The following is a 26,957-nucleotide window of genomic DNA, read 5'->3' on the forward strand; positions in this document are numbered from 1 at the left end:
AATTCAAAGATGGTCAACGGCGTGTGTTGGTTTGCTTTCAGTGATTTCAAGCTAGTAAGGATATAAAATATTGGTTGCATTAATTTGTTGCGGTTTGTTTATTAGAACTGGTTTCCTGTTATCTACCATAGGATGGGTAAGTACGAATCTCTAAGCCCATATAATCTAGATCATTTTACATCAATACTCGACTGAAATTTGCACCGCACAAGAATGTTAAAAGTAAAATGGTGGACAAACGTTAATGCATGAAAATTAAGCAATATCATTCCATTGATTTGTAAAACATATATTCAATTTTCAAATTATGCATCACAATTATTATAAATATACAATACAAATTTATAGTTAAGAGGTATATTGTAATCGTAAACACGCGTAGCAATAATCCCGCGACTGTTGTGCACTAAACATTTCAATTGTTTTGGCATAGGCCTCTTCCGGTGGCAGACATTCGTCCGATTGTTTATTGGAAATTAAGCTAGAGAACATTGTAGATTCCGCTGATGTTAATTCAGTTGATGCATTTTCAATTGGAGCCTGAAAACATAAGTTAAATTTAAACTGCAACACATCAAACTGAAGATTTTCGATGACTTACTTTGCATAATTTACAACTTGGATTATTCGTAATTTCATCATCCATAGCCAATTTATCGCCGGTCCTAACAATAGTTGTGATTGTTGCTGGAAAATTAGTTTGTAAATTATCCACAAACGACCTCAGCAGGTTCTGAATACTGCTGTCAGTATTTGGCGCTTTTGGCAAGTTTACTGGTATGATATTGTTAAAATAGTTGTACATTGCTACTTCTTTTGTTTCAAAGTGCCTCAAGGGGCGGATTATATTGACTTCTGGGTCTCTGTTGTCATAAACTCCCTTTCGAAATTAAAAACAATCATTTATATACCATGGAGTATTATATGGCATTTAAATACTTGTTTAACTTACAATATCAAGTGGTAGATGCTTTCCTCTTCCTAAACAAACACTAGTCAACAATACGGCAGCCACATGACTTCCTAGTTCAGGTGTAAACACATGTTTACATCCTAAGTGCTTAGAAACTTTATAAAGTAAATTCCTCCTTAAATAAAACATAATAATAAAAATATTTCCATTAAATTAAAGTGTTGTTTCATTAACTTACTCTAAAAGTTTAATTACTTCCAACTTTTGGGTTTTATTATTTAAATCTTTTAGTTTCTCACTCACATTTGACTGGTCTTTATTAATTAAAATCACTTCTTCATAATTCTGAGTTAAATCTTCTAGAAATTTATCTTCATTCTCAATAAATTTAGCTAGTGACACATAATATATGTCAAATTTAAAGTGTTTAGCCTGTTCATCAATAGATTTCAATAAATTTCTTCTGGTTTCAGAATTTAAATGATTATTATCTAAAAAAGCAACACATTATTAACTCTTACTGAAGCAATTTCATGAGAATTATGCTCACTTTCAATGTAAAGTATCATAGGTTCAAATCTCAACTTCTTGGGAGTAGTAAGGTCCAAACCACTCCTTATAAAGTGCAACAAAGCAGCACACTCATGACCTTCCTTGAAAGAAACTAGTACTTTGTCATTTGGGTAAATTAGTCTATGTTTTCCTAGGAAAGCCTTGAACTTGTGAGTTGTTGCAGCCAGAAAACAATCTTTGCAGTAGGCATCTTTGTGTCTGAGGATTATGCATGGTTGATTTGTTCTGCATTTATTGCAAAGTGTATCAAGTCTAAAAGAATAATAAAATAGTAACAGTTTACTAAACATTAAGTGTAAAAGTTGACTTACTTTAGTGTTTCTATTGTTGGTAAATACTTCGAGGCTTCGTCACCTTCATAATTATCGTCACCAACGCTACACATTATAAAATCTGTTAATTTGGTGATTTTTCTATAGTTTTTCACTAATTTCGAGTAGTTTTAACATGAAAAACAGGTGAAACTGGAATATGCACTTGAATCATTTAAAACACATGCGAAGTATAGGTTAGAACACTTTTCTAAACAGTCACTAGATGACGCAAAGATAAACTTTTAAAGAATATTCCAAGTTTAACAAGGATAATAGGTAGATGGCATACTGCTTATCTGCACGTGCAGATTGTGCTTGCTAGCGAGCGCACGAAAACTTCGTAAACAACACAAATCAAAACAATAACTTGGTAGATGTGTTAAACTTACACAATGAACGTTGTAAATCGCGATTTGGTAAAATATGTGAAAATAATGCTATTATTTTGCTTGTGGTTCCTGATTATTTCATCATTTCGTCTTCAACAATGAGAAGGTTAGTGGATAAATAATTATTTTCTTGTTGCTGCTCAAAACAGTGTATACGATTAAAATTAAAATATAAATAAAATATAAATTAATTAATTTAATGCGTATTATCGGGTATCGGGTATCGAGTTGGTTTATGATGTCAATCATGGAATTTTCAGCGAAATTAAATAGTACTCGTACATAATTTATTTTTATCTATTTATTTATTTATTCACCCTACAAATAACTGTATAAAATTTATAAAATACGCAGATCTATAATACAACTTATACCAAATACACCATATAATTATATTTTAATCTAATTGACGCAATCGTTAAATAAAGTTTTGGAATATAACCAATCGAAAGGAATCATTGTTGAATTGGCAGCGCAAGGGTTCTGCCTAACGCAAAATTCAATCACATACGACGTGATTGTAATAGAAAAACCTAAGCCATAACTATACAGAAAGAGAACACTGATTAGCCAATATTGGGGACTTCTAAACGACGTGAAAATCATTCCGAATGTAAAGAATATTGTTCCTAAAACAGGATAGAACATGCGCATGGTATAATATAAAATGTATTCATGCACGATGGCAGATATGAGGAAGACGAGTAATTTTGGTATTAAAGGGGATTTTAAGTTGAATGCTTCAAAGACGTCCTTATAAACGTAGTTGTACAGCCAGTCGTGGACTACAACGTTCCATTTTCGATAGTATTCGTCGTAGGATGTTGAATTCCACCAATCCTACAAAAAAACACATTTAAAATAGCAGGGCATTCAATCTGAAAATTAGTTCACTTACTTGATAAAATTGTCTATCAGCAAACCGTGTCAACTCTCCAAACAAGTTTTGGATCAAATGTAGGATTAAATAAAACATGATAATCATGATACCGAGACTTGGTACGGTGTTGCGAAAGATAAGCCAAGCGAAATCTTTTAGTTGAAAGCTGCTAGAAACTTTGAAGTGGTTGCAATCAGGCGCAAAGTACATGTTGTACAGGTAACAGATGAAGAAAACACATCCACAAAATTCAAAGAAGTAGACAAAGACACTCGTCCAGTTGATAGCTTTCGTTCTGGATACAATGTAAATAGAGTTAATATATAGCACAGAATTGAGGTTATGTGGACTTACCTTGGGTAGGAATCTCTGAACACTAGAGTTGGCATAAATAAAAACTCCAAATAGTGGCGGAAGGGTGCCAATTTGAAATTCTCTTTTTCATTATGGAGTTTTGTGACGTTGGTGCGAATGAATGCGTGGGTTTTCATTAATAATCTAGTCTGTAAACGAAAATACATAATACAATCAATTATTTTACGAATAGCAGTACGAAAAGTAAAAAAAAATGTATAAATAAAAATAATATTAGTACATTATTTATAATTAAATACAAAACTTACTGCTTCAACAGTTAATGCAAAGGACGACGTAAAAGTCAAATCGTTTTCTGTGACGTACGTTCCTGCCCACTCGAAAACTTCATAATAATATCCAAGCACGATTGCTATCCATAACCCGTTCCATGATTCTTTCAAAATGGCTGCACATATAAAACAATTTAAGTAATTAACATTTTATCGATAGTTGTTTATGGAATAGTTTAGCAATTAAATTGAGTTTTCTTTTACTTGTTGTTATTTGACTGTAAGTTGATGCCCATAGGTGAAACACAGGGTACACGAGAAGAGTTAATCCGAAAATAATCAGCCATCCTACGAGTGCTAGATGACCATCGGAGAAATTCTGTATGATTGGAGTGATGTGTAAACTCAGTCTAAAAATTTTTAATATATGTTAACTGGTTTTAATATACTTTCATTTAGAATCTTTTTATATTGAGTAACATATGAGTAATGTTATTTTAACGTGGCTAGTGCTTAATTGATAAACAAATAATAATACATTTTTGGTTGTTGATTAAAATTTTCCACAAAAAATCATAAAATAGAAACAAAATTTGACTGCAGAGTATAAATTAACAAATTCATATTGCATTTATTGCATTTCATACTTAAATAGTTTTTGTAAAAAAAAATCAATATAATTTGATTTATACGAAAGTAATTATCAAAAAAAAATTACTGATGGAGCGAGTAAATATTATGCTAAATTTACTTTACATTAAATATTTTAAAGACATTTACCTTCCTTCATGTATAATACCGTGAACAATATGGTTAACGATAAGCGTCAAAAGCAACACCATAAAAATATAATGAATATTCCGAATGTGTTGCACATCGTACATTTCATGAATGAGCGATTTTCTTTCGACGAACACTTTATCTTTTAATTTCAACTTTCTGCAACAACAATACAAATCGAATTAATTCACACGTGTTCAGTCCTTATTTCAAGTAATTAAATACCTATTTTTATTATTGCACGTATCATTTTTCATTGTATTATTATTTGCAGAGTTTTTAGTAACCACGTTTTCACTTTCTTCACCATTTTTAGCACACACTTTTGTAACTTTATCAGACGAACTCATGTTCACACACTTGCTAAGTAATTAACAAAATATGAACAGAAATTTTGATTGAATCGCGTCCAATCACTCCGAAGTCGATTGATTAATTAAACCGCTGATTCAACTTAACTTTTCCACACGTTCGTACAAATTGCCTAACGCAACGCGCATAATTCGTTACTAACTCACTAAGTAAATCCACCGCAACTTAGTCAGGCTGCGATTACGTTTAATTGAGTAATGTGATAATGGCATATAATAAAACCATTTCAAGTTATTTCTCTATCGAAAAAATCAATTGAAATATTCAAAGATCGAATATGTCGCGCAGGTGGGCCATCGACATGCACTAAACATATTGATTTCATCCTCTTACAAGTGTTATCATATTGATAAATTCCCCGACATAGATTTCTGTTTCCAACTTCAAAATTCAATTGAATATAAATATCTATGAGCACTTTGTATATATTTATTTAAGGTTTGATGGTGGTCAAATCTTGCCACTCTCTGCGCATGTGTCATAACCTTTTCTTATCATTTCGTTGTTGATTGTAAATGCTTCACGAACTTATGTTTACTGCTTTAAATTAAAAATCAGTATTTCCTATTCGTACAATCGCTCTAGAATACTAGAAATTGTAATTGAACTTTAATCAGACAAAGTCAAACAAAAAATATTCGTATTGGTCATGTTTGAGAGTATGATTACAATGTGTGGGATTAAAATTCAATAGTCTAAAAATAACGTACATGATTAACTCGAATTGTTTCATGAACTTACATTTTTTAGTTTCGCATGGTTTCCTCGAAGTTTTAATGAAAAGAAAAGTTCATGATCATTTTCTTTGATGACCTTGAGTAATATCAAGGATTTGGGCACGGAATATATATTTATCTTAATGAATATCTAAATTGAGAAAGGCGCCGCGTGTGCACGAATACTTTCTGGTCATCATCATTTGTAGTAATATACCTAGACTCGCTCGTTTTTCAACGTCATATAGCCAACGATTAACTTCCTTAGTTAACAATATTCGACTTGAGTGAGGCACTGAAAGTTCACTGAAAATATTTTTGCTTTTCGTAGCTTTTTTCTCACCCGAATATCGGAAATTAATAACGAAATAAAGAATTAATTCACCTACGGCGAGTCTGTCTGAAAGCACGTATATAATTTTCATTCCAAGTGTTTCGGTCGAAAGGGAAACACTGTTCGTTAAAGAAAAGTCAGTCGCGTGCCGTCGTCACATCATTTCAGCGTCGCGTGGCGTCGAGTTGTGTCCACTATTTAGTGTCGCGTCTTTCTCGCTTGAGAACCACACGCAATGGACACATAAATGTCCAAGAAACAGAAGTTAAAACGTCGCGATGCACCCGCTACTACTAATCAACTCATCACCACCACAACTAGTACAGTATCCAACCAAACTAGTTGGATTACAAGTAATACGACACCATTACCGGATATTTCACCACGCGATACTAAACCACGTACCAGATCGACCCGAACAAGGGTCAAAACTCTGAAAACAGCTAAAGTATCATCAATCAAACCTATTAATACAATTAAAACAAAATACAAACATAAACAAAGCAAATCCGATGGTGATATACATATTAAAACACAGGCGGATAAGAATTTAGTTGGCCACCAAAGAGATCGAAGTTTAAATATTAATGTAAACAGTAAAAATAATGCGGTGCAGTTGAAACCGGTAAGTGCAAAAGTAACACCGAATAAAATTAAACCAAAACAACGTGCAAAGTCTTTAAATGGAAAGTATTTAATCCGAACGAAAACTTATGTTGTACTAGAACCTTTATTTGTTAAAAAACCACGATCGGAGGATGTTAATCGTAATAGAAAATTTGAAACTACAGCGTTGTTTGGAAGTAAAATGGTTGATGAAGATCGGAATGATTTAAGAGCTTTGGATTCACTTTTTAAAAGTTTGAAACTCTCACATGAGAAAGAAATGAGTTTATTGGCAACTAAAACTCATAGTTGGAGACCATAACTAATCAATTACAGGTCAAAATGTGATTAATTACAAATTAAGGTTACATTTAAGGGTGTTATAACACTAAACACATGTTGTAATATATAATGACCTCAATACGGTTAAACATGGTTAATTATTGAATATCAAGAAAGTGACGTTTGAATTATCGAAGAGAATGAAATAATTATTTTTGTATATTGCCCACGCTGGTATTGAATTGTTTATCTTCACTTTCGAATCTAGTATTGATTCGTAGCAGAAAGTGATTCATTTTACATTAGTATTATATCAGAAAAGGTCATCAAATGGTTGTTGAAAATATAAATATACAAAAATGTGCTTCTTATACAACTACTCTAGTTAGCTAAACTGAGTAATAATGCGGTACCCCGTTTAACCCAGAAGTCAGCGCCTTCCACGCCAGATTTAAGGTCCACAGCGACGATAAACGCTGGTTTACCTTGGGTACCAGCACGAATCGGAAAGTAATAACAAGGTGCTTCGTAAAAACCACGTGTTTTCTTCTTTAATTGCTCCACTGGTTTAAAATTAATTATTGGCAATGGGGTTACTAGTTGCATGGGTTGTGGTTCAATGAGACAGGCGTTTTTCCGATCCCATCCGGCACCTTCTAGATAGATTCCACGGCAGTATACGCCTGATTCAGGTTTCATTTGTACTAAAACGTCGTCAACTGTACTGACGACAAATTCCCAGCCTAGAGTATCAATTGGGACTTCTAGAAGACGAGCTGCTGTCTAAAAAGGTTTAAAAACATTGATAACGTATTACAATTGTGGGATTTTTTGAAATTTTACTTGTAATACAGCTGTGAGGAAACCAGTTGGGAATGTAAATGCACTTAACCAGAAGTGCAATGGCGCATGAGTGGTTTCTGCCCATTTGGAGAAATGTTCAACACGCTGGATCAAATCACGCGTCCATGATCCCAAAAGTTTTAGAGAACTGTAAGCTATTGTCAAAAAATAAAAAATAGATTAAAATGGTTTTACCACACAGAATATTAGATTTTACCATTTTGCCAACTTGATGGTACTCTTCCCTCAAAGAAGCATGTAAAGATTTCTTCTAATTCCGCAGACATTACCACTAAACCTTTAATTCCCTTTTGTAATTCTTCTAAAGAGATTTTCATTGCAATCAAAAGTTTGTTATATCTAGAAATTTCTTGTAATAACACCACATCCAGAGGTGTTTTGACAGCTCCAATCAGTTTATCTGTAGTTTCATAATCAATCGCATCTGGGATTTTTATCAAAACCTCAGTTGCTAATTGCATTACTTTCTCTTCTTTACTTTCTTCTTCACTACCCGCGGATTGAACTTGGAGGGACATTAAAGTTTCAAACATCATACGTGATTCTGATATTAATGAAGTAATATCCGCGTTTGGATGTTGGCCAAAAGCTTCTGGTCTGTCTACATTTGGCAATAACATTATATAGTCTTGGTAGGATTGAAGAGAACCATCACGTGGTATATAGTAAGTTCCCAAAGAACTTAATCTATAAAGAGCTGATGATATGGTTTCATCACAAAAGTAATGATTGATGTATGTGACTAAAAGACGTCGATCCCAATCGTCAGTTACATGACCCCCATAGTTAACACCCGCAATTAGATATTTCAGTGCATCCCACGGAGTTTGTTGGTATTCATCCAGGTAGATTGTTAGTAAGTTTTCTGAGACTTCAAAATCAGCGTCGTTGAAGCTATAGACGACGTTCCAACCAAGTTGTTGAAACTTTTTACGTTCAATCAGAACAGCGTGGAAGAAGCATAAGGAAAAGAGGAGCTTTTTATACTTTTCTTTTGCTTGACATGTGTTGAATTGTTCTTCTGTTATTAGTTGATACAAACGTTTAAGATTTGCTTTAATACCCTAGGAAAATGTACGAAATAATAAAAGAAATTAAAAATATTTTGAAGGTATACTCGTGGGGGTTCTGTAGTCATTTTGATACCAGTTTGTAAAATGGAAATAGGAAACTCCGGATGTGGGCTTGAACTTAACCAAAGTCGGAATTTGGGGTTTACTTTACCAGTTTGAAGTGTTTCTACTATTTTATCCAGTTTGGGCATCCAACTTAGAGATAAATGACAGTTTGCTAGGAAGATCCAATGACCTGCACTAGCACCAACACTTAACAACCTAAAATAATACAAATTAATACATTTTAAGAAAAAAATTCCCGATAAAAATATACTTTGTTGCTATAGGAGCTTGTCCCTGGCCCAAACTCAACGCATGAAACTTTGCACTCATTTTTGCAGTTTCCGCTAACTGCACCAAAGAGTTAGTAGGGTCAACCCCAGGAGAAAGAACAAAAATCAATGGTGTTTGTGGTATTGATTCATTCAACACAGCTTTTATATCCAGAACTGGTGGTTCAACAAATCGCGGTCCAAGTTGGTTCACAATAAACGCAGATACACAGAAAGATATTCTATCTTGTCTTAACGATCTTACAAAAAGCATCTTTTGAAATTCACTGCATATTTCCTCCCATTCACCAATCAAAGTTTGTGTCTCAGGTTCGGTGTGAATATACCACTGATACCAATCTTTCGGATATTGTTCAAAAGTCGCTGCCACACCATGGAAACCTGTGATTTTATCCAATTCACTGATATTATCCCAGCAGACATCGTTTAACCAGGAGCAAGGATTTTCTATTTGATTTGTTCTATCTAGAACAACACCACCTCGTAGCAGAAAGTTATATTCAGCTGGTACCACTTTTCCTTGAGCTTCCAAAATTTTCATACACATGTGAAAACTGAAGAGGAGTTTGTGTTGTTCAAATATTGCTCGGCAAGTGTTTTTATAAACAGCGTAGGTGTGATAATCATTGAGAATGTCTATACGTTCAGCAAGACTTTGAGATTTTGGACTTCGTTCAATACTTTGAGTAAAGAGGTAGATATAAGAGTCCAGAGCAAATTGATACATAGGATCAATACGACCCATGTCATTTAACACAAAGAATAAAATGGATGCACGTTCTGCACAAGCACGATATCCTTCACGTGCTTGATCAATCTCAATCTCGGTAGTTTCAGATATTTCTAAACTTTTTTGAACAGCAATTGAAGTTTGTTTAGAAATTTGCAGAGTATTGAATAATTCGGCGTCTTCAAGCAGAGATCCTCTAGCTTCATTCAGTAAACGTAATAATTCATTTTCTAAATCAACTAGGGTTCTTTTTCCTTTGGCTATGGTAGTAACCATGTCGTCTTTTTGTTCTTCTAATTGTGGTCTTTCTTTTCGTACAATTATTCCCAGTAATTGAGCTTCCAAACCTTGTTGTTTGATTGCAAAATTAACCAAAGTAGTTTTAGTTGATATTTCAGGTGGATAATGAGGATTATTCAATTTTGTAGAAATGAAAAATCTAAAGTTCCAATCGTAAGACACCATTTTATCATCTAGTTTGATCAAATCCATACCACCTTGCTTCACTACAGCTTTGTCTAAGATCGGATTTAGAGATGGATCCATACTTTCCGCTATATTTTGTAATAACACTGGTAGACCAAATAATACCGCATTCTCAACCACTTTCATAAAGTCAGGCATACCAAAATCTATAACCTTGAGATCTCTTTCTTCCTCCATTGCTTTGATCCATTTTTGAGCTTGACACTGAGGATCTATTACTAATGGCCAACGAGCTCCCCTGGTAATAATAATACCATTTTCGGTGCTGAATTCATCTGATGGTAATCCTTGAATGTTCCATTCTCGGATCGTTGTTGGATCAGCAAGGAACCGGATAAAATTAAAATCTTCTGAAGCAGGTACCTCATTTAGAATAACTTGATCTAACCAATTGTTAATCATCAATTCTCTGTATTCGGAGACAAAAGGTCCTAGATAGGAAATAAAAGCAGTTGCTAATAGACAATCACCAGGTAGGGAACTGAAGAATACATCTAAGGTAGAAACGGTGTTTTCCCAACGAATTTTCTCTCCGGCTAAATTCTCAACTAGTAAGGAAGCACGTTCTAGTTGAATACGTAACTGATCGGCACGTCGATTTAATTCTTCTTTCTGAGCTAGTTTTTCTTCATATTCCGCTTGGAGTCTTGTCAGCATTTGATTTAATTCTTCTAGTTTAGCCTTCGCGGCCGCGAGCATCTTTTGCTTTTCTTCTAAAGAAGCCAGAGCATCGTCTAACTTAGCTTGTTTTGGGGCAACATATTTCCATACTTTTGCATATTTTTCTATTGCAATTACCCACATGCATAAGGACTTAGCAGCTAGGGACACAGTACCAATTTTTTCCGGAACAAATTCTTCATTTCCTGTATAATTTGCTATTTTCTTCAAAGTTTTCTCACTAATGTGATTTTTATCAAAGTCTCGTAGGTCGTCTAAAAATCTTTGTTCACCAAGTTGTTTCTTAGCTTCAGTCCAAGTAGGATCTACTTGTTTGAGAATCATTACTGCTTCCATTACCATCTCAACTTTTTGAGGTGGTTTAGAATATGATTTCATTTCACTAATATCTTTCTTATTCAAGGCGTCTAATGCTTTAACAGCTTCATTTAAGGCAGGCATAGCTTCATCCAAATCAGCCTGAGCTAAATCTGCTAATTTCTTACAAACAACTTCTTCTTCGCCAATTTTAAGACTGGTCGCATGGACTTGTTTCGCTTGCTCATCGGCATCTTTCTGTTGTGATGCAATCTTCACCATGTATTCATCACACTCCGCTTGGAACTCTTGAACTTTTACTTGTGCTTCAGCTAGTTCAACAGACATAGTCTCAACTTTGGAACGACAATCTTCAATTTTCCATAAACCACTGCGTAGTTTATTCGCTTGTGAAGAAGTTTCCAATCGTTTATCATCCAACATTCTTTTGTATCCTCCTACTAATTCAATATAATTCACCGGTGTTACATAACTATGACGTTTTAGTTCTTCACTCATTTTTTTCGCATAGAAAGCTACGTTACTATGGACTGTTGCAAAAATACCTGCAACGGCATTACGGAGTCTTTCTTGACTTGACATAACAAGCGATTCTCGAGTATGAACGGTATCTTCTCCAGTGATAGTCTCAACAAAGTTTACATCAGCGATATACTTGTTGGCTACCTCCAGTAAGGCTGTTTTTGGCCAGTCCATAAACCAATCTATTGTTGTACTATTAACAAGAGCAGGGTATTGACGCAGGCGATTACGGAAAGCTTCACCAATCGGACTCATACAAAGTATAATATGGAGATTACTTCTTATTCGACTGATGAAGAATAAATAAATTTCTTCGTTTGTTTGTGTAATGTTATACTTCACTAAAGCATTGTATAGTTTTGTCTTAACATCTTCAAACTCATCTGGTTTATATAAATTCGCTACTTCTCCACTACTCAACATATTGTTGATAATTTCCAGGAAACTCTCATCCATTACTTGTGTATCATTAAAAAGGAATGATGTACCTTTACCTTCTATGCCAGTTAACTGGTTAAGTTTCTTTAAGTCTTCTTTAAATTCATACACTTTGTATGATCTTGTAACACTGATTTGAAACGTGTTTAATTCAGCTATGTAAGCACCTATTCGTGATACTGATTGCCTTCCACTACCTCCAATGCCGATTAGTAACATATTTCCGCGAGGTTGTGATACTACCCGCACTATACGGCAGATATGATTGATAGCATCTTCGAAAAGTACTAAATCCATGCGGACTACACCCGGGGATGCATTGTACTCTTCCATTTGGCCCATTATGTGAGTTCTCAACACGTTCATATCATTAAAATCTTCGTAGAGGCCAAATGGATGCATGAAATCACCAAATGGTGGTACCTCTTTATTCGGGCAGATTGAATGTAGAGTCATTTCGAAATACCGGCCGAGTTGTTCGTTTATTTGTTCTTTAAACCATTCACGATCTCTAAATTTAAATAAAAGTATAATTATATTTTTCTCTGGGTTTGATAATGTAATAAAATCTTACTTTTCATCAATAAGACGATCAGAATACACCCGGAAACACTCATGGATCCATAGTTTCAATATAAAATATTTACTGTTTGCAATATCTTTATGTGCACGCAACATTCCTTGAAATACTCGTGAGATATCTCTTAGATTGAATAAATAATGAGTCTTTGTTGGCGTCGGTAACATTTTTGCGATAACATTGAAGTATAGGTCAATTGTAGCCTCGGTGATAGTTCTTGCAATACCTTTAACATCATCATAGAAATCGCCAAGGTGTTGCATGATCATGGTACCAAAAATTTGGCATATTGTGGTTTCAGCTGGGAACGGCATGTTTATTAAATTAAATTTACTTTGGAAGCGTTCCGAGATTACATTACGACCACCACCAGGTGGACCCATAGCAGCCATTATAAACATATTCTATAAAATTTTAATCATGAACTTTTTACTTGAATAATTTGGTACCAAATAAGTACCTGAATATATTTCCTCCATTGTTTTTGCCTGTCATACCAGAAACCATAGTCTACCCACTGTCTTAATAATTCCAGAGGTGGTTGTGATCCATACATTTCTTTAGCTGGCATATTTAAATCGTCTAAGAAGGTAATCATGAATTTACCAGCTGGTGGAGCATATGAATTCTTGGTGCGTTTTTCTATACGTCCTTCGATTGCTTCTTGGACATTCATTGAAGAAGTTTGTGCAGACATATTTATATTTAAGATAACATACTTTTCTTTACTGACACTACTGAGTACAGAATATGCTGTTGAGGTTTTCCCAGTACCTACAGGTCCTGCCAGTAATACAGGGTGTCCTTTTGCAAGAAGATGACTCAGAATAAATTCATATCTGACTGTGTCAACTGTAGGAACTGTAATCTTATAAAATGGTATTCTAAAAATATTAATGTTAAGATATATACAGTTTATGTTGATTGATAAAAGTTACTTGTCTTCATATCGCCATCCAAGATTTAATTTTTCTTCCCAGGACATGAAAGACTTATTTTTGACATCTACATAATATTCATAGATGGTATCTTTTAAAGGGAAGACACCTTCACGTTCTCGAATGTAAGTGTCTAATTTTTTACGTCCAACATCATCAACAGTAGCACAAACAGACCATATCAAACTAAATTTTCAGTAAAAGAAAAATTAATTATAAATCAAATGAAAGTTTTCTTAAATTTACCAAAAAAGAAACCAAATTTTGCTCATATCTTCAAACTGATCCTCCATGATAGTATCAATACCATTTTCTTTGGTTGCAAATAAATCCAGAAGTCTACACATGGACGCAATTAAATTTAATTCGGTGCAAGCAACTGTTTCTTCACAATGGAGCCGTTTGTAGTCCAAAAGTGGTTGGAGGTAGTAATTGAAATATTGTTTCATCTGATTTAAAAAATAGTATCTAGATATAGTTTTTGATGAATGTATGTACTTACAATTGCTTGATAATCAGCACCGCGATATTCAACTCTTTGAATCCATGACGCAACAAATGGTTGCCATCCCCAATCTTTATAATCATTGTAAACCATACCACATCGACTTACAGTCGCAGGAGAAGCCACAGTCAAATCACCAACTTCAAATAATAAAGATACTTGCGCAGGCATCGTAATTCGATCACTATTGATGAGTGTTAGGATTTTATTGTCGTCCATTACACTGTTCATGTTTTCAATCCATACGGCATCTACTGGACCATCAAATAATATCCATTTCTCATCAGGGTTTTCATCAGCACAAGTAGCTCTCATTGTCGCACTGATCACACCATCAGTCCATTCTCCTGTACTGAGATTATATTCACCATAGAGTTCCGCCAAATTTAAGGCTTTTGGATTGATAGGGTATTCCACTACTGCATTCCATCCAGCTTTACCTTCCTTCTTCAATCTGGTCATTGAATCTCTTAGACCCTTCCATGTGGCTGTTTTAGCTGTGCCAGATCTCCCAAGAATCATTACTGAGTGTCTAGAGTTTTTAGTTTCGTAAAGTTGTATAACTTTTGTAATAGCGCTTTCAATCGGTTGTAAACCAGCAAGCGCAAACTCTTTTTTAATAGCAGTGGTCATATCTTCATATTCTACAGTGGGCAATGATACGCCAGGGAAGATATCACTCATGATACCATTAAATAAAGGAAGATCGTCAGAGGTAAATCTTGCTATATTCATATCTTTCATTGCAAGATAAACAATTTGATCTTCAGGGACATTTGGGAATTGTCTCCGTTTTCTACCGGCATATCTTAAAAGGGCTACCATTGACCGTAGACCAAAATCGTAGTGATCTTGTTTACTTAGCTGTCTTGTAGATAATTGATATAAAGTAAACACTTTTTTCGCTAATATTCTTGCGTTTTGAAAACCATCACTGAACAGGGTATTCTCAGCAATAATTGCAGTATCCGGCACCATCATTGAAATTGGTCTAAACATAGACTTTAAATTATCAGGTAATTCCGTTCTTCCTGCATAACCGGGATTCATGGTAATAAAAATACCGACAGTTAGTTTCAAATTAATTTCAATTCCCTCGAAAACAAACGATGTTAGTTTTTGCGAGACCGCTGCCAATATACACATAATCTGTTGTGCTACTACAGATAACACTTCAATGTTAATACGATTGAACTCGTCAAAACATCCCCAGGCACCAGTTTGGGCAAGACCCGAAAATCCTTTACCCATACTTTTGTAATCTAGACCTTCAGAGCAATTATTTACGATAACCCACATTCCCATGGCTTTGCCGAGATCTTTCACGGTTTCGGTTTTGCCGGTACCAGCAGGACCTTTGGGTGATCCTCCCCGAAAGAGGTGAAGAGCAGTTGTGAGAGTAATATAGCAACGATCCGTTAATGGAGTGATTACAAGACGGCCAGAGTTTCCATTGTATTCATATCCGTAGAGAAAGTGAGTGTTGGTTTGACGGATGATGCAATCATCAATTTCACGGTCCCAATAGAAGCGCAGTTGGGAAAACCACTCAAAAGCACCGGTATCCATACAATCTAATGCGTACCAATTCGTACGTGTTAAAAAAAAGTTACTTAAACGTTACAAATTTTTACTTACTGGCTTTGTACATGCGATCAATCACATCTCTTGCATGTATTTCAATTGTAATCAATGAATTTGCTTTAAGTCTTTGCAAAATTGGAAGTTCTCTTCGGCTTAACTCGGAGAGTTTGAGCAAAATTCGGTTTTGCTTCTTTCGTAAACGCTTTAAAGGTTTTTTGCTTTCTGTTAGTTTACAGTGGACCAAAGCACGTGTACAATCTGTAGTCCATTGCATCTATAGATAAGAATTGTTTACTTTATGTTTATGTTTATTTGGTAAATTGATATGATTACTTGACTGCAAGCGTTGCACAACTGCCCACAATAGGTCAACAACCATTTATCACGTTTATTCAACATTTTCTTTAACGTTGCTCGACATGGTTTGAATTCGGTTTTCAATGTTGATCTCATACTGCTTTCAATATCATTAAGCCAAGATTCTACTTGCCCTTCAAGAATCAACAACTTTGGGAATTCCATATACTCACCATCGTCGGAATACATACCAAGGGCTTCCGTTTTAGTAGTAACAGGATTCTAGGTTTAAGAAAGTTTAAGTTTTTATTTTTTAATATTTATTTGATTTATTATACTTTTTGTAGTTTTAGTTTGACCAAGTTATCAAATAACTTTCTAAAATGTGGTTGTACAACTTCAGGTTTTTTAGCATTTCCCAAAATCTCCAACATATCATCATTGGATATAAAATAGAATCTTGGAAAAATATGACGCTTCTTTTCTAGATATGCTTCCAGTGATCGTTGGATTGATTCCAGTTTATCATTCATTTTATTAAATTTCGTGAGCAATTGTGGTACCGGCAAATAATTGACTGCTTTCAATGCATTTTTTGCATTTGCAATTCTTATTGATATTTCTTTCCATTCATTTGTAAGAGCATCAAACTCTTTAGTTTCTTTTGGAAGTTGTCTACGAATATCTTCACCACCAAAAATATTCTTAAAAAAAAACATTTTCAATAGGTAATGTTCTTAGTATTATGAAAGAATATCATACCTCTAGATAAAACCATTGTCTTTGAACATTAAGGCCAGTCTCCAAACACTCCATAATATAGCTCAATGCTCGTTCCCAAGTATCCACTTCTTTTGCAAATGGTTCAACAAAACGAGTACTTTTCATTGTTGACAATTGAAGCATGTTATCTTCCAACATTTGAAAACAATCATCTACAGATTTTATACGATAGAAATTTTTATACGGTGCCATTTCAACAATGACAAACTTCCAAGTTTCCGCAATTGCTTTGAGACCTTTCTCAATTTGTAATTCCATAGTTGCGGCGTTAGATATTTCGTTGATTTGTTCAGCATAGTCAATCATTTTCATAGAAATAATCGCTTCCAAGTTGAATGAGGGTGAATTTTGGTCAAAATCTTCTTTCATAGCATCACGTACTCTATCCCAATGTCTTGACCTCATCGCCGAGTTCTTCAAATCAGCAATAAGGGGTAGAGTTCGCCTGAAAGCATCTACACGACTTCTCGTATATTCCACTATTGACCAACTATAAATAAATATTAAAATTAGATTTATAATTTATTATATTTGTGTTTTGATTACTTCTTTTCTTTAAGCTCTCGAGCGAGTTTAGTTAACTTTCTGAATAAAGTCTGTGCTAAATCTTCCATATCTTCAGTGCGTATATTCCAAAATTCACCACTTTTATAATTATTCCACGCTTTTTCCCATTCTTCTGTAAGTTGCCATACAATTTCGCACACAGCTAATTCCTATAAACAACTTTATAATAATTTTACAAAAATATTAAAAATTATACTAACCTTTTCTAAAGCAATGAGATCTAGTGATTCAATCAAGCTCAAATCAAATATTCCCAAATTAGCTTTACATTGTGATTCTCTTTTTCGAATCGCGGCAATTTGTTTTCGAGTATTTGCAAGATATTGCAATGCATCAGCGCACTTTACATCCGAACTAAAAGGTCCCTGGGTCATGAAAGTATCCAACAAATCTTGAGCGTCTCGCTTAATATCTTCTGCATCTTCAAGCAGGTTATTTCGGAAACTATTCTGTTATTTTAGAAAGGAAAAAATGATTTTAGGATAGGAATATAAGGATTATTAGGTATGGTATGTTATTTTTGTAACTTTTTTAATTCAGTTTCGCAAGGAATCACTACCTTAGTAAATTGTATCATCTTATCAGCCTCCTCCAAAGCGCTGATATACAAATCCCATTCGGTTTGAATATTTCTCATTTGTTTTTTAACTTCCGGATCTAATTCTGTTCCATATTTATCTAATATATCGGATTGGTCATAAATAGGTTGAAATTTGCCCGATTCTATGGGCACTTCTTCAATTAAGCGGTTGTAATAATCAATTGCATATGACATTTCGCTTAAATTTTGCGGTACATAAGCAATTCTACAAATATTAATAATATTAATTAAGACACCTAATAAATTAAGCATACTAAGACGTACTTTTCTGAGTGGTAAGCACAATAATCGTAAACATGTAAAATCATAGTCGTTGTTTTGTTGTATAACAATGTAGTAAACTTTAGTTGCCATTCGAAACAATGCTCAATTATAGCCTTTTTAAGAGCAGAGCAATCAATTAAAATAAAGTAGACGTTTGTGATATTTTCAATCACTTGGCAGTTGTTTGCCATTTCTGTATAGCGAGCGATATTCGCATCGAAATCGGTCGCGTCTGGATTATTTGCTTCGTATCGTTCGATAAATTTATCTTTATCGACTTCGAAAAGATCACGGAATGGATCCCACATTTTAATATATTCTTGTATCTTTGCAATATTTACTTTCACCTCTATTCAAATAGAAATTTAACAATATTTTATGATTTCTAACGTAAAAGTATCACTCACCATTATTAATCCACACTTGCAAATTGACACATTCTGACTCGGTAGCTAAAAGCAGGTGAAATGCTTGGATGCCAGGACCTTCGATGTGAAATTTTTCACAGATCCTTGGTACAGCTTGCATTTCCGTTGTTATCTCATATAAAACATTAGCCATATGATTTGCAACCATTGTGATTGAAGGATCAAACACAATCTAAACCGAAACGCATTAAATAGAAGCTATCAAAGTACTGATTTTTATTTAAACTTACCCTATTATTTTTTAATAATGCATTCAATTGTAAGACAGCATTAGGTCCGATAATTCCATCTCCATGCAAACTCTCATAAATATGTTCCATTGAATTCCTTACACTGATCTTCAAAGATTCTTCTAACAGAATATCAAAACGCATTATGTATTTGATCCATTGATCGGACATGTTTTGAATATGTTGCTCAAAACCTTCATAGACTATAATCAAATAATTTAATATTTGTCTGATATAATCTAAGAACTGATCAACAGATTGTTCCAAATACGTCGACATATGCACTCTTAATTCATCGAGTGTATATAAATAATTTGTTTGAATTTGTACCACAGAAGTATCGCAAATCTTCTCACAAATTGCAACAATTTCAAGATTACATGTTTTGTAATCATCTACGAAATCTTGAAGATCTGCAGTGCATGCAGAGCATTCTGCTATGTACGAATCGACGATTTCATTGATCCAAGTCAACTTTGATAAACCTGGTGCTATTTTCTTCTCTACGTTAGTTATAAGTTGCTTGAACAGAACTCGCTCGTCTTCAGATAAAGAAGCTAGCAGTTTATTGTAATCTTTGACGACTTGGATCACATTTTCAAAAACAAAGTGAATGGTTGAGAATTTATTGAAGACTTGGGAGCAAATCGATGGGGTTTCATATTTTAAGAGGTGAAAGTATCTTACTTCATGATACATGCTCAGCAAAGATCTATTATAATTATATTTATGAATATTTTATAAAAATATTTGAAAAAAAAATGTTGAAAACTTACGGATCTAAGTTGCATTCCAATAGGCCAGGTTTAACTGTACTGCGAGCCATCAATGGTCTTTCTAATTTTCCTTGAACATCGTCATCAATCGACTCAACAAATTTTCTATAACAACTCAAGATAAACTCATGAATACCAGCCATTAGTTTATCATATTGTTGAAAAACTTCATCGGCTATACTGCAAGGTATCATCCAATGCGCATTTTTCAAAACATTTCTCAAAACTTCCAAACGATTGCCTTTTAAATTTGCCATTATTGCTCTTCCTGCATAATATGGCATATTCAGAGGATATTCTTCCTTCTCAGCAATTAAATCAGCTTTAGTATCTTGTATCTCTGCTTTAAATAAATTATAAACATACATTGTTTTTCTTTCAAATAATGGTCGTAGTGATGGACGTTGCGCATAATTATAAAAAGCTGCTAAAGCCTGTACACCTTCATCAACAGTGGGAATCTGTTCGAATACACTGTTGACTAAATTCTCGATAACTATTTCGATATCTTTCATTTTACTACGAAACACTAGGATTTCATCGTACCATTGTGCTGATTGCACGGCGAGAATAACATCTTTTACTTCGCCAATAGTGTCGAGTGCTTCAACGAACATGTCTTCTATTTTTTCACACCAATTTTCAAACTCAAAGGCTCTTGTTCCAGTAAATTTCGGTTTTGGAATGTCTTCAGTTTCATCATAGCGAGCAAAAGTTATCATTGTCCCGCAAATTTCAATCATATCCTTTAATCTTTGCATGAATGAATCGAGATGGCTTAGAATTGGTTGACGGTCTAATTCCCAGGGGACATCTGTTAATCTTGTATGAGCACTGCATATCTAAAACATAATTAATTAATTTCTATAAATTTTGTTATAAAATTAATATTTACCATTTCGTAAATAGTAATATACCGATTACAACACTCTAATGAAGTGTTAAATAACTGAATCGCAGCTTTAGTTGATTTCTGTTTGAAAACCAAGTTCAAATCAATAAATTCGGTGCATTTTAATATGACTTGCGTAGTCAACGCTCGTAGTAATATGATAATACGTGAAGGAGTATTAAAAAATTTGCTGTGTAGCCATATATATCGAATTTGTGAGAAGATTCTCGGTAGTTTTTCAGGTATCTGTAAAGCATTTGTGCATTTATTGAGATCTTCACAAGATGGTCGTAAAATTTGAAGATATTCAATGTTGGATTTAGCTTCCTCCATTTTTCCGTCAATATCATCAACCACAGTCAAAAATTGTTTGACGTACAATGATTGTACTGCGTTTAAAGTATCACATGTCTTCTTTAGGTATTTGTTAGTAAGTTGTTGACTTACACCAGATAAATTTTGATCTAAGAGAGAAATAAGAGTTTAATATTTAATTCGATAACTAAAATTACACTTACATCTATATATCCATAGTTCTAGCTCATCAATAGGAGTCAAATCAACTTCATTTTTTCTTTGGTCATGATCCTGTAAGACAATTCGTATCTGCCTGGTCCAGTAAACAACCACACCTTCCAGTCTTTTTACGAGTTCTTTATCCTTCGTAGCTTCTTCCATAGTAAGGTTTAATCCTTCTTTAGGGATGTACAAAACTGTAAACCCTAACATTTTGTAGTATACATCAGTTAACTTCGATAGAAAACTGTGTAGTCGGTCACAAAAGTCACTTTTGACACTATCAGGCCATGATTTGGCGTTGAAAAATATCGGTGCGTAGACATTTTCCAATAATTCTAATAATGTCCCTTCTACGGTTCCATTAATAGTACCGAAAGTGATATTATCATGAAAATTGTCAACGCGAAAGATTTCTTTGTGATTATCTCGAATGAAATAGGTGAGATCTTCGTAGACCTCGTTGGGAAATCCGTTTACAGCAACAAGGGTATTCCCGCCAAAGTAAACGCATAGAACTTGATTACTTGGTTCTAGAAAATAAGTCCTTATAGCGTCGTCGGTTTGTTCATTCCAATCGGTTGGACGTAGATCGTAAAGTGTTGTCATACGCTTTACGAAACTGACCAGTTGGTCTAATTCTACGTCTGTGTAGTCCGGAACGGGTTCAGTTGATTCTTGGATTAATCTTGCACTTTCATCAGTGCCCACTAAATTTTAAAGAATTATTTAAAAATAAATATTTAATATAAAATATAAATTCTGCAACACTTACATAATTGTTGTTCATCATCTACAGAGAATAATGAATCCTTTTCTTCTTCCACATCGTCCGCAAACAATACACCGGCCATTTTGAGTATTAATTTGCGTATTCACTTTTCATTTACGAATACAAATTAATATCAAACCGGAAATATTTCGCGAGCCACACAATCTCTCTCCTGCTGCGTGTTCTGTTTGTTTGATCAATATAATTTTGTTTATTTTGTTTCTGGTTACCCTAGTTACTTAATAACGCGGTACCACGCCTTCTAGAATTTCCACCATTTTGAAAATATAACCTAATCTAACCTAGTTTTCAACTAATTTAAATCTGACAGTTATTTGACGTTAGTAATCCTTCAAAATACATTACAATGAAGAATTTTATGATATTCATATTTTCTTATCAAGCTCGATTATATTTAGCGTACGTTTTTATCGCGTTGAACATTTTGCAAGTTCTGGCAGGCTGTATAATGACCATCGGATCAATTTACATCTGCCTTGCAGTAACGAAAAATCTGTACGCTGAGAAAGCAGAAATTCAGTTTGTTTTTAGTGTGTTCGCCATATTTGGAACACATATTATCATACAATATCTGATTGGGATTAAATTGGTGCAGCTTTGTTTTGTTAAAGCACACAAGTAAATATTAATTATTTACAAAATATATTTAAACAGTTATTAATTGTTTTTATTATATTAGGAGAAGTACAAAAAGGAATTTATATTTATGGTTGATAATTTGCTGTAACACCATCCTCGATCTTTTAATATTAGCTGGATTAATTGTTAGAATATCGAAACACATCGTCAGATCTATTCGACATTCAATGGAAAAAGGTATGAGGCATTATTTAGCAGATCCATTGTGGAAACACACAATTGATCAGTGGCAGTTTTCGCTGCGTTGTTGTGGCGTCAACGATTATAAAGATTGGTACATGATATCATGGTTGGACAAATATCGTATTAAAGTAGATAGTTCTACGGTAAAATCGTAAGTTAAAGCATAATTGCGTTGTTTTTAGTTGAGTTATCAACCGATTTTAGTTTATTGTTGAGTAAAGATCATTTGCATCTTCCTATTATTCCTTGGAGTTGTTGCGATATTGATTTTCCAATGCAATGTTTCCACGATCCGCTTCAACAGATTGATTCTGTGCACATGTGGCAGGAGCAACCTGAAGTAACGGAAATGAGTATATATCGCACTGGATGTTTAGAAATTATACGATATCCAATCGAAATGTGTTTAGTTATAATACTGGCTATATGTGTCATCTTGCTTTTTATACAAGTAACTACGTTATTTCTTTTTTTTGAGGCATAAAGTGTATTTATTTTTCTTTTTAATAGTTGGGTATAGTAATTATCTCAAGATTCTTGTATACGTCATGTCGCAATGCAGTAATTATGCGGAATTGTCTGGGTAAGGCACCTGGATGGTTATTTACCAGAGATTGTTTGGCTGAAAAGCGTGGAAGGACATTATCTGAGATAATGTTTGTAAGTTATATGTATGTCTATATTAATTCTTTGTTAAATGTAGTGTTGGGGGCTCGGGACGGATAAGTGGTAGATGTTGGACACGGAGTCCCACATTATGTCCACGTGATCTCACCCTGTGATAAATTGCAAAATTAATTAATTATCACGATGTGAAATTATAACAAATTTCAACCCTTGGATTTTATTAATTTATCGTAACAATATTTTTCTTAATAGGACCTTGAACATCATGCTGAAAATTCCAACGAATCAGATGATGATGCAAGTGCAGAAACAAGTGTATTACTAAAAGCGACTAATCTGCAACAACTTACATCTCATCCGAGTTCTCGTCCTCCACCAATTTCAACCAGACGAGAATCCCTAATGAAAAATAGATTCGGCGCAGCTAATCGACACAATGTTCCATATAGACCTTCTTTAAATTCATCCTCATCCATGAAACACAACACCCAGCACGCACCGCGTGTTCCGCCCAGAAGAGAATCACAAACCAAACCACCACTTCATAAAAAACGAGATTCTCAACGTTCAATGAATGTTTCTTCATTAACGACTGATAACGACTGTTGTGATATACACTCATGCAAATGGCGGTCGAGAAAACCTTTGGATTATTTAATAGAAGTCGATGAACGCGAGGATCAGTCGGATGACTGCGAAATCTGTGCTAGAGATAGCGCAAGAGATCCTATTTGTAGTGGAGCAGAAGATATGTTGATGTTGAGATGAAAGAAAGTTAAGAAGCCCTTAAAAATTTACTTTTTAAGATTTTTTTGAAGAATGTGAGAATTAATAATAATTAAGTTATTAATTGACTTAAGTTATATAAAATTAAGTACAATTAAAACAGCACAGAAGAAATAAGTATTGCACTAAAAATTGCTCGAAAATCGGCACATCAGAAGAATTATTTTTACAAATCTTGGGCCCCTTGATATACTTGTAGCATAAGAGTAATTCTAAACGATGCATGTTTGCCGCCCCTTAGAAATTCTGCGGTAACTGTCTCAAAAACGCATTCAAGTTTTGCCCCGATTTGTCCGAATTATATGTATAATTATATCCTTCAGCCAAGTTATGTGCAATTAACTATTTCCAAATTACTATTCCATTCATATTCTGATATCGCGATAGTTGGCTTACTCGATATCTCTTCTTATTTTATTTTTAATTAATTTACTCATTTAATTGCCTCGAACGACTTGATTTACCGGTGAAAAGAGGAAGCAGGGTCATGTCACTTTTCTTGGGCAACATCATAAACTTAAACCTAAAAAACACATTGTTAAACACTTGGCATATTTTCAGTCTTCCTGTGTGAAAGTCAATGAAAACTAATATAATGTTATTTACATAACGTGAAAAGATTACAACTGTATTTGAGTTATAAATGTTTCGTCTCGGAGGCACCGTCAGTAACTCTTCGTTAAACTTGATATTTGTTGGGTTGGTGAATTAGTTGTTGCTTCTTATGTGTCGGTCCCGTGGTTGTACTTTATGGTGATTTTTTATCAGTTTGTTTATTTTCCTTAATTATATTTTGTATTTAATTGTGAGTATTTCGTCTATTTTTTCTTGATTTTATTTTGCTGTATTATGTATAATATTTATGGTGGTATTAATTTGTTTTATTGTCCGTCCAGATTGTCGGAAGAACAAAGAAGGAATCAGTCAGAAAGGATGAAAAAGCACGGGTGAGAGACAACAACAATGATGTTCGCGTGGTCCACGATGGTTGATTAGCAGGAAAGAAGAAGAAAGGACAAACCTTAAAGGTTTCACAAAACTTGTTACACATTGCAACAAGTTTCACCACACTCTGGCATCATCAGGCAGATGAATATTAAAAGTGAAAGTGCAAAATTAAACTATTTATAGAAGTGGTGGGGATACTATTTTGAAGGGTGTAAATTAAGCAGTGAGGATTTGTTAACTTCTACCTGATCTTTTAACAATAATCTCTTTGGGCTATAATTGTTGATTTCCAAACATTGTAGTAGGTTTAATTTCGTGCTCTTTTTATACCTATCTAAAATTTAAAAGTTAGGATGCAATATATGATTATGTTTTAATAAATGCTCTGAGTATGAAGATTGTGTTGAGTTGGTTTTGAAACTGTGCGCGTGTTCTTTAGCGGGCATTGAAGGACCTCCCTGTTTATCCAACATATACTTTTGGGCAAGCCTCACATGTTAATAAATAAACTCCAGAATCTGTTTTTGGCTCTACATGGATATGTTTTTAAAAATTTAGCATTGAATTCGGATGGTTTACTAACATAAGTTTAGAGAGTATAAGTGGGGTTTTGGGAAAAACATGATTCGCCTCCAGGGCATCGTCAATAACTGAAGAGAAGAAAAATTAATATGAGAAAAGAGAGAATTATTAGAGCATCATTGTATTATCAATGTATTACTTACATTTTGAAGCAAGACCAAAAATCCTCAGAGTAAAGGAAACCTGAATATATCTCTTCATAGGTCATAGCGTCTGAAATTAAATGGTATCGACTATCGTAAAGTGTGGCGAACTCAACCCACCGCCGAGGTTACCTGATAAAATAAAAGAATGAGGAATAAGTTTACGCTTGCGCCTACTAAATACAAAATAGCATACGAATATAACTGTTTATAAGCAAACAAATATATAAATCGGTTTGGGCCGGCATATTTTGAAAAACTGCGAAACAGGGCAAAGTTTGATCACGTTTTTCAGACATTTAACGCGGAATTTCGGCGGGCAGCAACGCATTTCATGAAAAAAATCTTGCGATATTTCAATGTGATGAAAGCAATGAAAAAAGTTGTTTATACACAAACACCGAAAGCGCACATCGAGAATAAAGCAAAACAATTTAGTTAGATAGATTTGACGCGTAAATTTTAGAAATATAAATTTAAAACCAAACTTACCAGAATATTACGCTCACCCGCATTAAATGCAAGTGCTGAAACAAGAAGGAAAAGAATATTTAAATAAATTCGCACTACTATATCAAATTTTGTGGGAGAAAAAACATGCTCGCAATGAAAATTCGGTTAGTTTTCAATTGCAATGCTTACCTCATAGATGTTGACCGACGTTTTAGGAAAAGCACATCCACTAATCGAGAATCGAAACAACCAACCAAATCAACTTCAGCCGACTGAGCCACGCGCGCTTCCGGCTCGTAACAGAAGATCAAACGCGCAAGGATAGCACGCAGCTATGAGCGCGCCATCTAGACGACAACAAGGTGGTACAAAATAGAGATAAGAGCTGAAGTTCAATTTTCACCGCAGTTCTAAACAACTCGAAACAGAAATATGCCATTTGTGTCGCTATTCAGGAAGTTAATCACAAAAGTTATTTATGGAAATAATGTAAAATTTCTATACTTAAATTCTGTTGCAGGTGTCGTTACCTCGAAACCTCCAAAACAGAAATACGGAACTTTTCTCGCTTGTCCAACTTATTCATTGTTTTAGACAACCCAAAATACATCAACGTAAAACCCCAACACGAAACAGCACCCCGAACAAT

At 34.2% G+C, this 26,957-nt stretch overlaps 4 protein-coding genes and 1 long non-coding RNA gene across 7 annotated transcripts; 2 read left to right on the plus strand and 3 right to left on the minus strand.

The window, feature by feature from the left end:
* Positions 1–3: 3 nt before the first annotated feature.
* LOC135789351 (uncharacterized) lies at positions 4–25,526 on the plus strand. 2 transcript variants are annotated; one of them, XR_010547530.1, is made up of 2 exons: positions 4–136; positions 25,079–25,526. It is a non-coding gene; the product is annotated as an uncharacterized lncRNA (long non-coding RNA). The 2 variants fall into 2 exon arrangements; XR_010547531.1 differs by lacking the exon at positions 4–136 and adding an exon at positions 1,993–2,295.
* Ctu2 (Cytosolic thiouridylase subunit 2) lies at positions 274–2,009 on the minus strand. Of its 2 annotated transcripts, none has more exons than XM_065299135.1 (6): positions 1,798–2,009; positions 1,464–1,738; positions 1,152–1,404; positions 953–1,088; positions 602–880; positions 274–540 (listed from the first exon to the last, which is right to left on the minus strand). In XM_065299135.1, the coding sequence occupies exons 1-6, from the start codon at positions 1,869–1,871 to the stop codon at positions 349–351; spliced, it is 1,209 nt and encodes a 402-aa protein (XP_065155207.1). In that variant the 5' UTR covers positions 1,872–2,009; the 3' UTR covers positions 274–348. The 2 variants fall into 2 exon arrangements, with proteins under 2 accessions (XP_065155207.1, XP_065155206.1); XM_065299134.1 differs by having other exon boundaries at positions 602–876; positions 949–1,088.
* Positions 2,476–5,525, minus strand: LOC135789344 (sterol O-acyltransferase 1). The gene is made up of 7 exons (XM_065299133.1): positions 4,662–5,525; positions 4,437–4,595; positions 3,921–4,066; positions 3,693–3,832; positions 3,424–3,572; positions 3,088–3,364; positions 2,476–3,029 (listed from the first exon to the last, which is right to left on the minus strand). The coding sequence occupies exons 1-7, from the start codon at positions 4,784–4,786 to the stop codon at positions 2,592–2,594; spliced, it is 1,434 nt and encodes a 477-aa protein (XP_065155205.1). The 5' UTR covers positions 4,787–5,525; the 3' UTR covers positions 2,476–2,591.
* kl-2 (dynein heavy chain 2, axonemal kl-2) lies at positions 6,735–26,590 on the minus strand. Its single transcript, XM_065299130.1, has 26 exons — positions 26,498–26,590; positions 26,365–26,382; positions 21,930–22,188; positions 21,157–21,864; positions 20,642–21,102; positions 19,747–20,588; positions 18,971–19,682; positions 18,720–18,912; positions 18,313–18,661; positions 18,007–18,253; positions 17,648–17,896; positions 17,427–17,596; positions 16,860–17,370; positions 16,436–16,801; positions 16,134–16,379; positions 15,855–16,074; positions 14,214–15,790; positions 13,958–14,160; positions 13,712–13,897; positions 13,234–13,657; positions 12,768–13,177; positions 9,000–12,704; positions 8,728–8,944; positions 7,807–8,674; positions 7,590–7,744; positions 6,735–7,529 (listed from the first exon to the last, which is right to left on the minus strand). The coding sequence occupies exons 3-26, from the start codon at positions 22,006–22,008 to the stop codon at positions 7,128–7,130; spliced, it is 13,500 nt and encodes a 4,499-aa protein (XP_065155202.1). The 5' UTR covers positions 22,009–22,188; positions 26,365–26,382; positions 26,498–26,590; the 3' UTR covers positions 6,735–7,127.
* LOC135789349 (peripherin-2) lies at positions 22,262–24,250 on the plus strand. The gene is made up of 5 exons (XM_065299140.1): positions 22,262–22,565; positions 22,627–22,920; positions 22,974–23,220; positions 23,280–23,429; positions 23,649–24,250. Exons 1-5 carry the CDS (start codon positions 22,294–22,296, stop codon positions 24,162–24,164), a joined length of 1,479 nt encoding a protein of 492 aa, XP_065155212.1. The 5' UTR covers positions 22,262–22,293; the 3' UTR covers positions 24,165–24,250.
* Positions 26,591–26,957: the final 367 nt, after the last annotated feature.

The sequence above is a fragment of the Atheta coriaria genome, unplaced genomic scaffold (assembly GCF_025399875.1).
Source record: "Atheta coriaria isolate IRGN ID8LTWV9N9 unplaced genomic scaffold, Caltech_Dcor_3.1 hic_scaffold_3_pilon, whole genome shotgun sequence".
Taxonomy (NCBI): domain Eukaryota; kingdom Metazoa; phylum Arthropoda; class Insecta; order Coleoptera; family Staphylinidae; genus Dalotia; species Dalotia coriaria.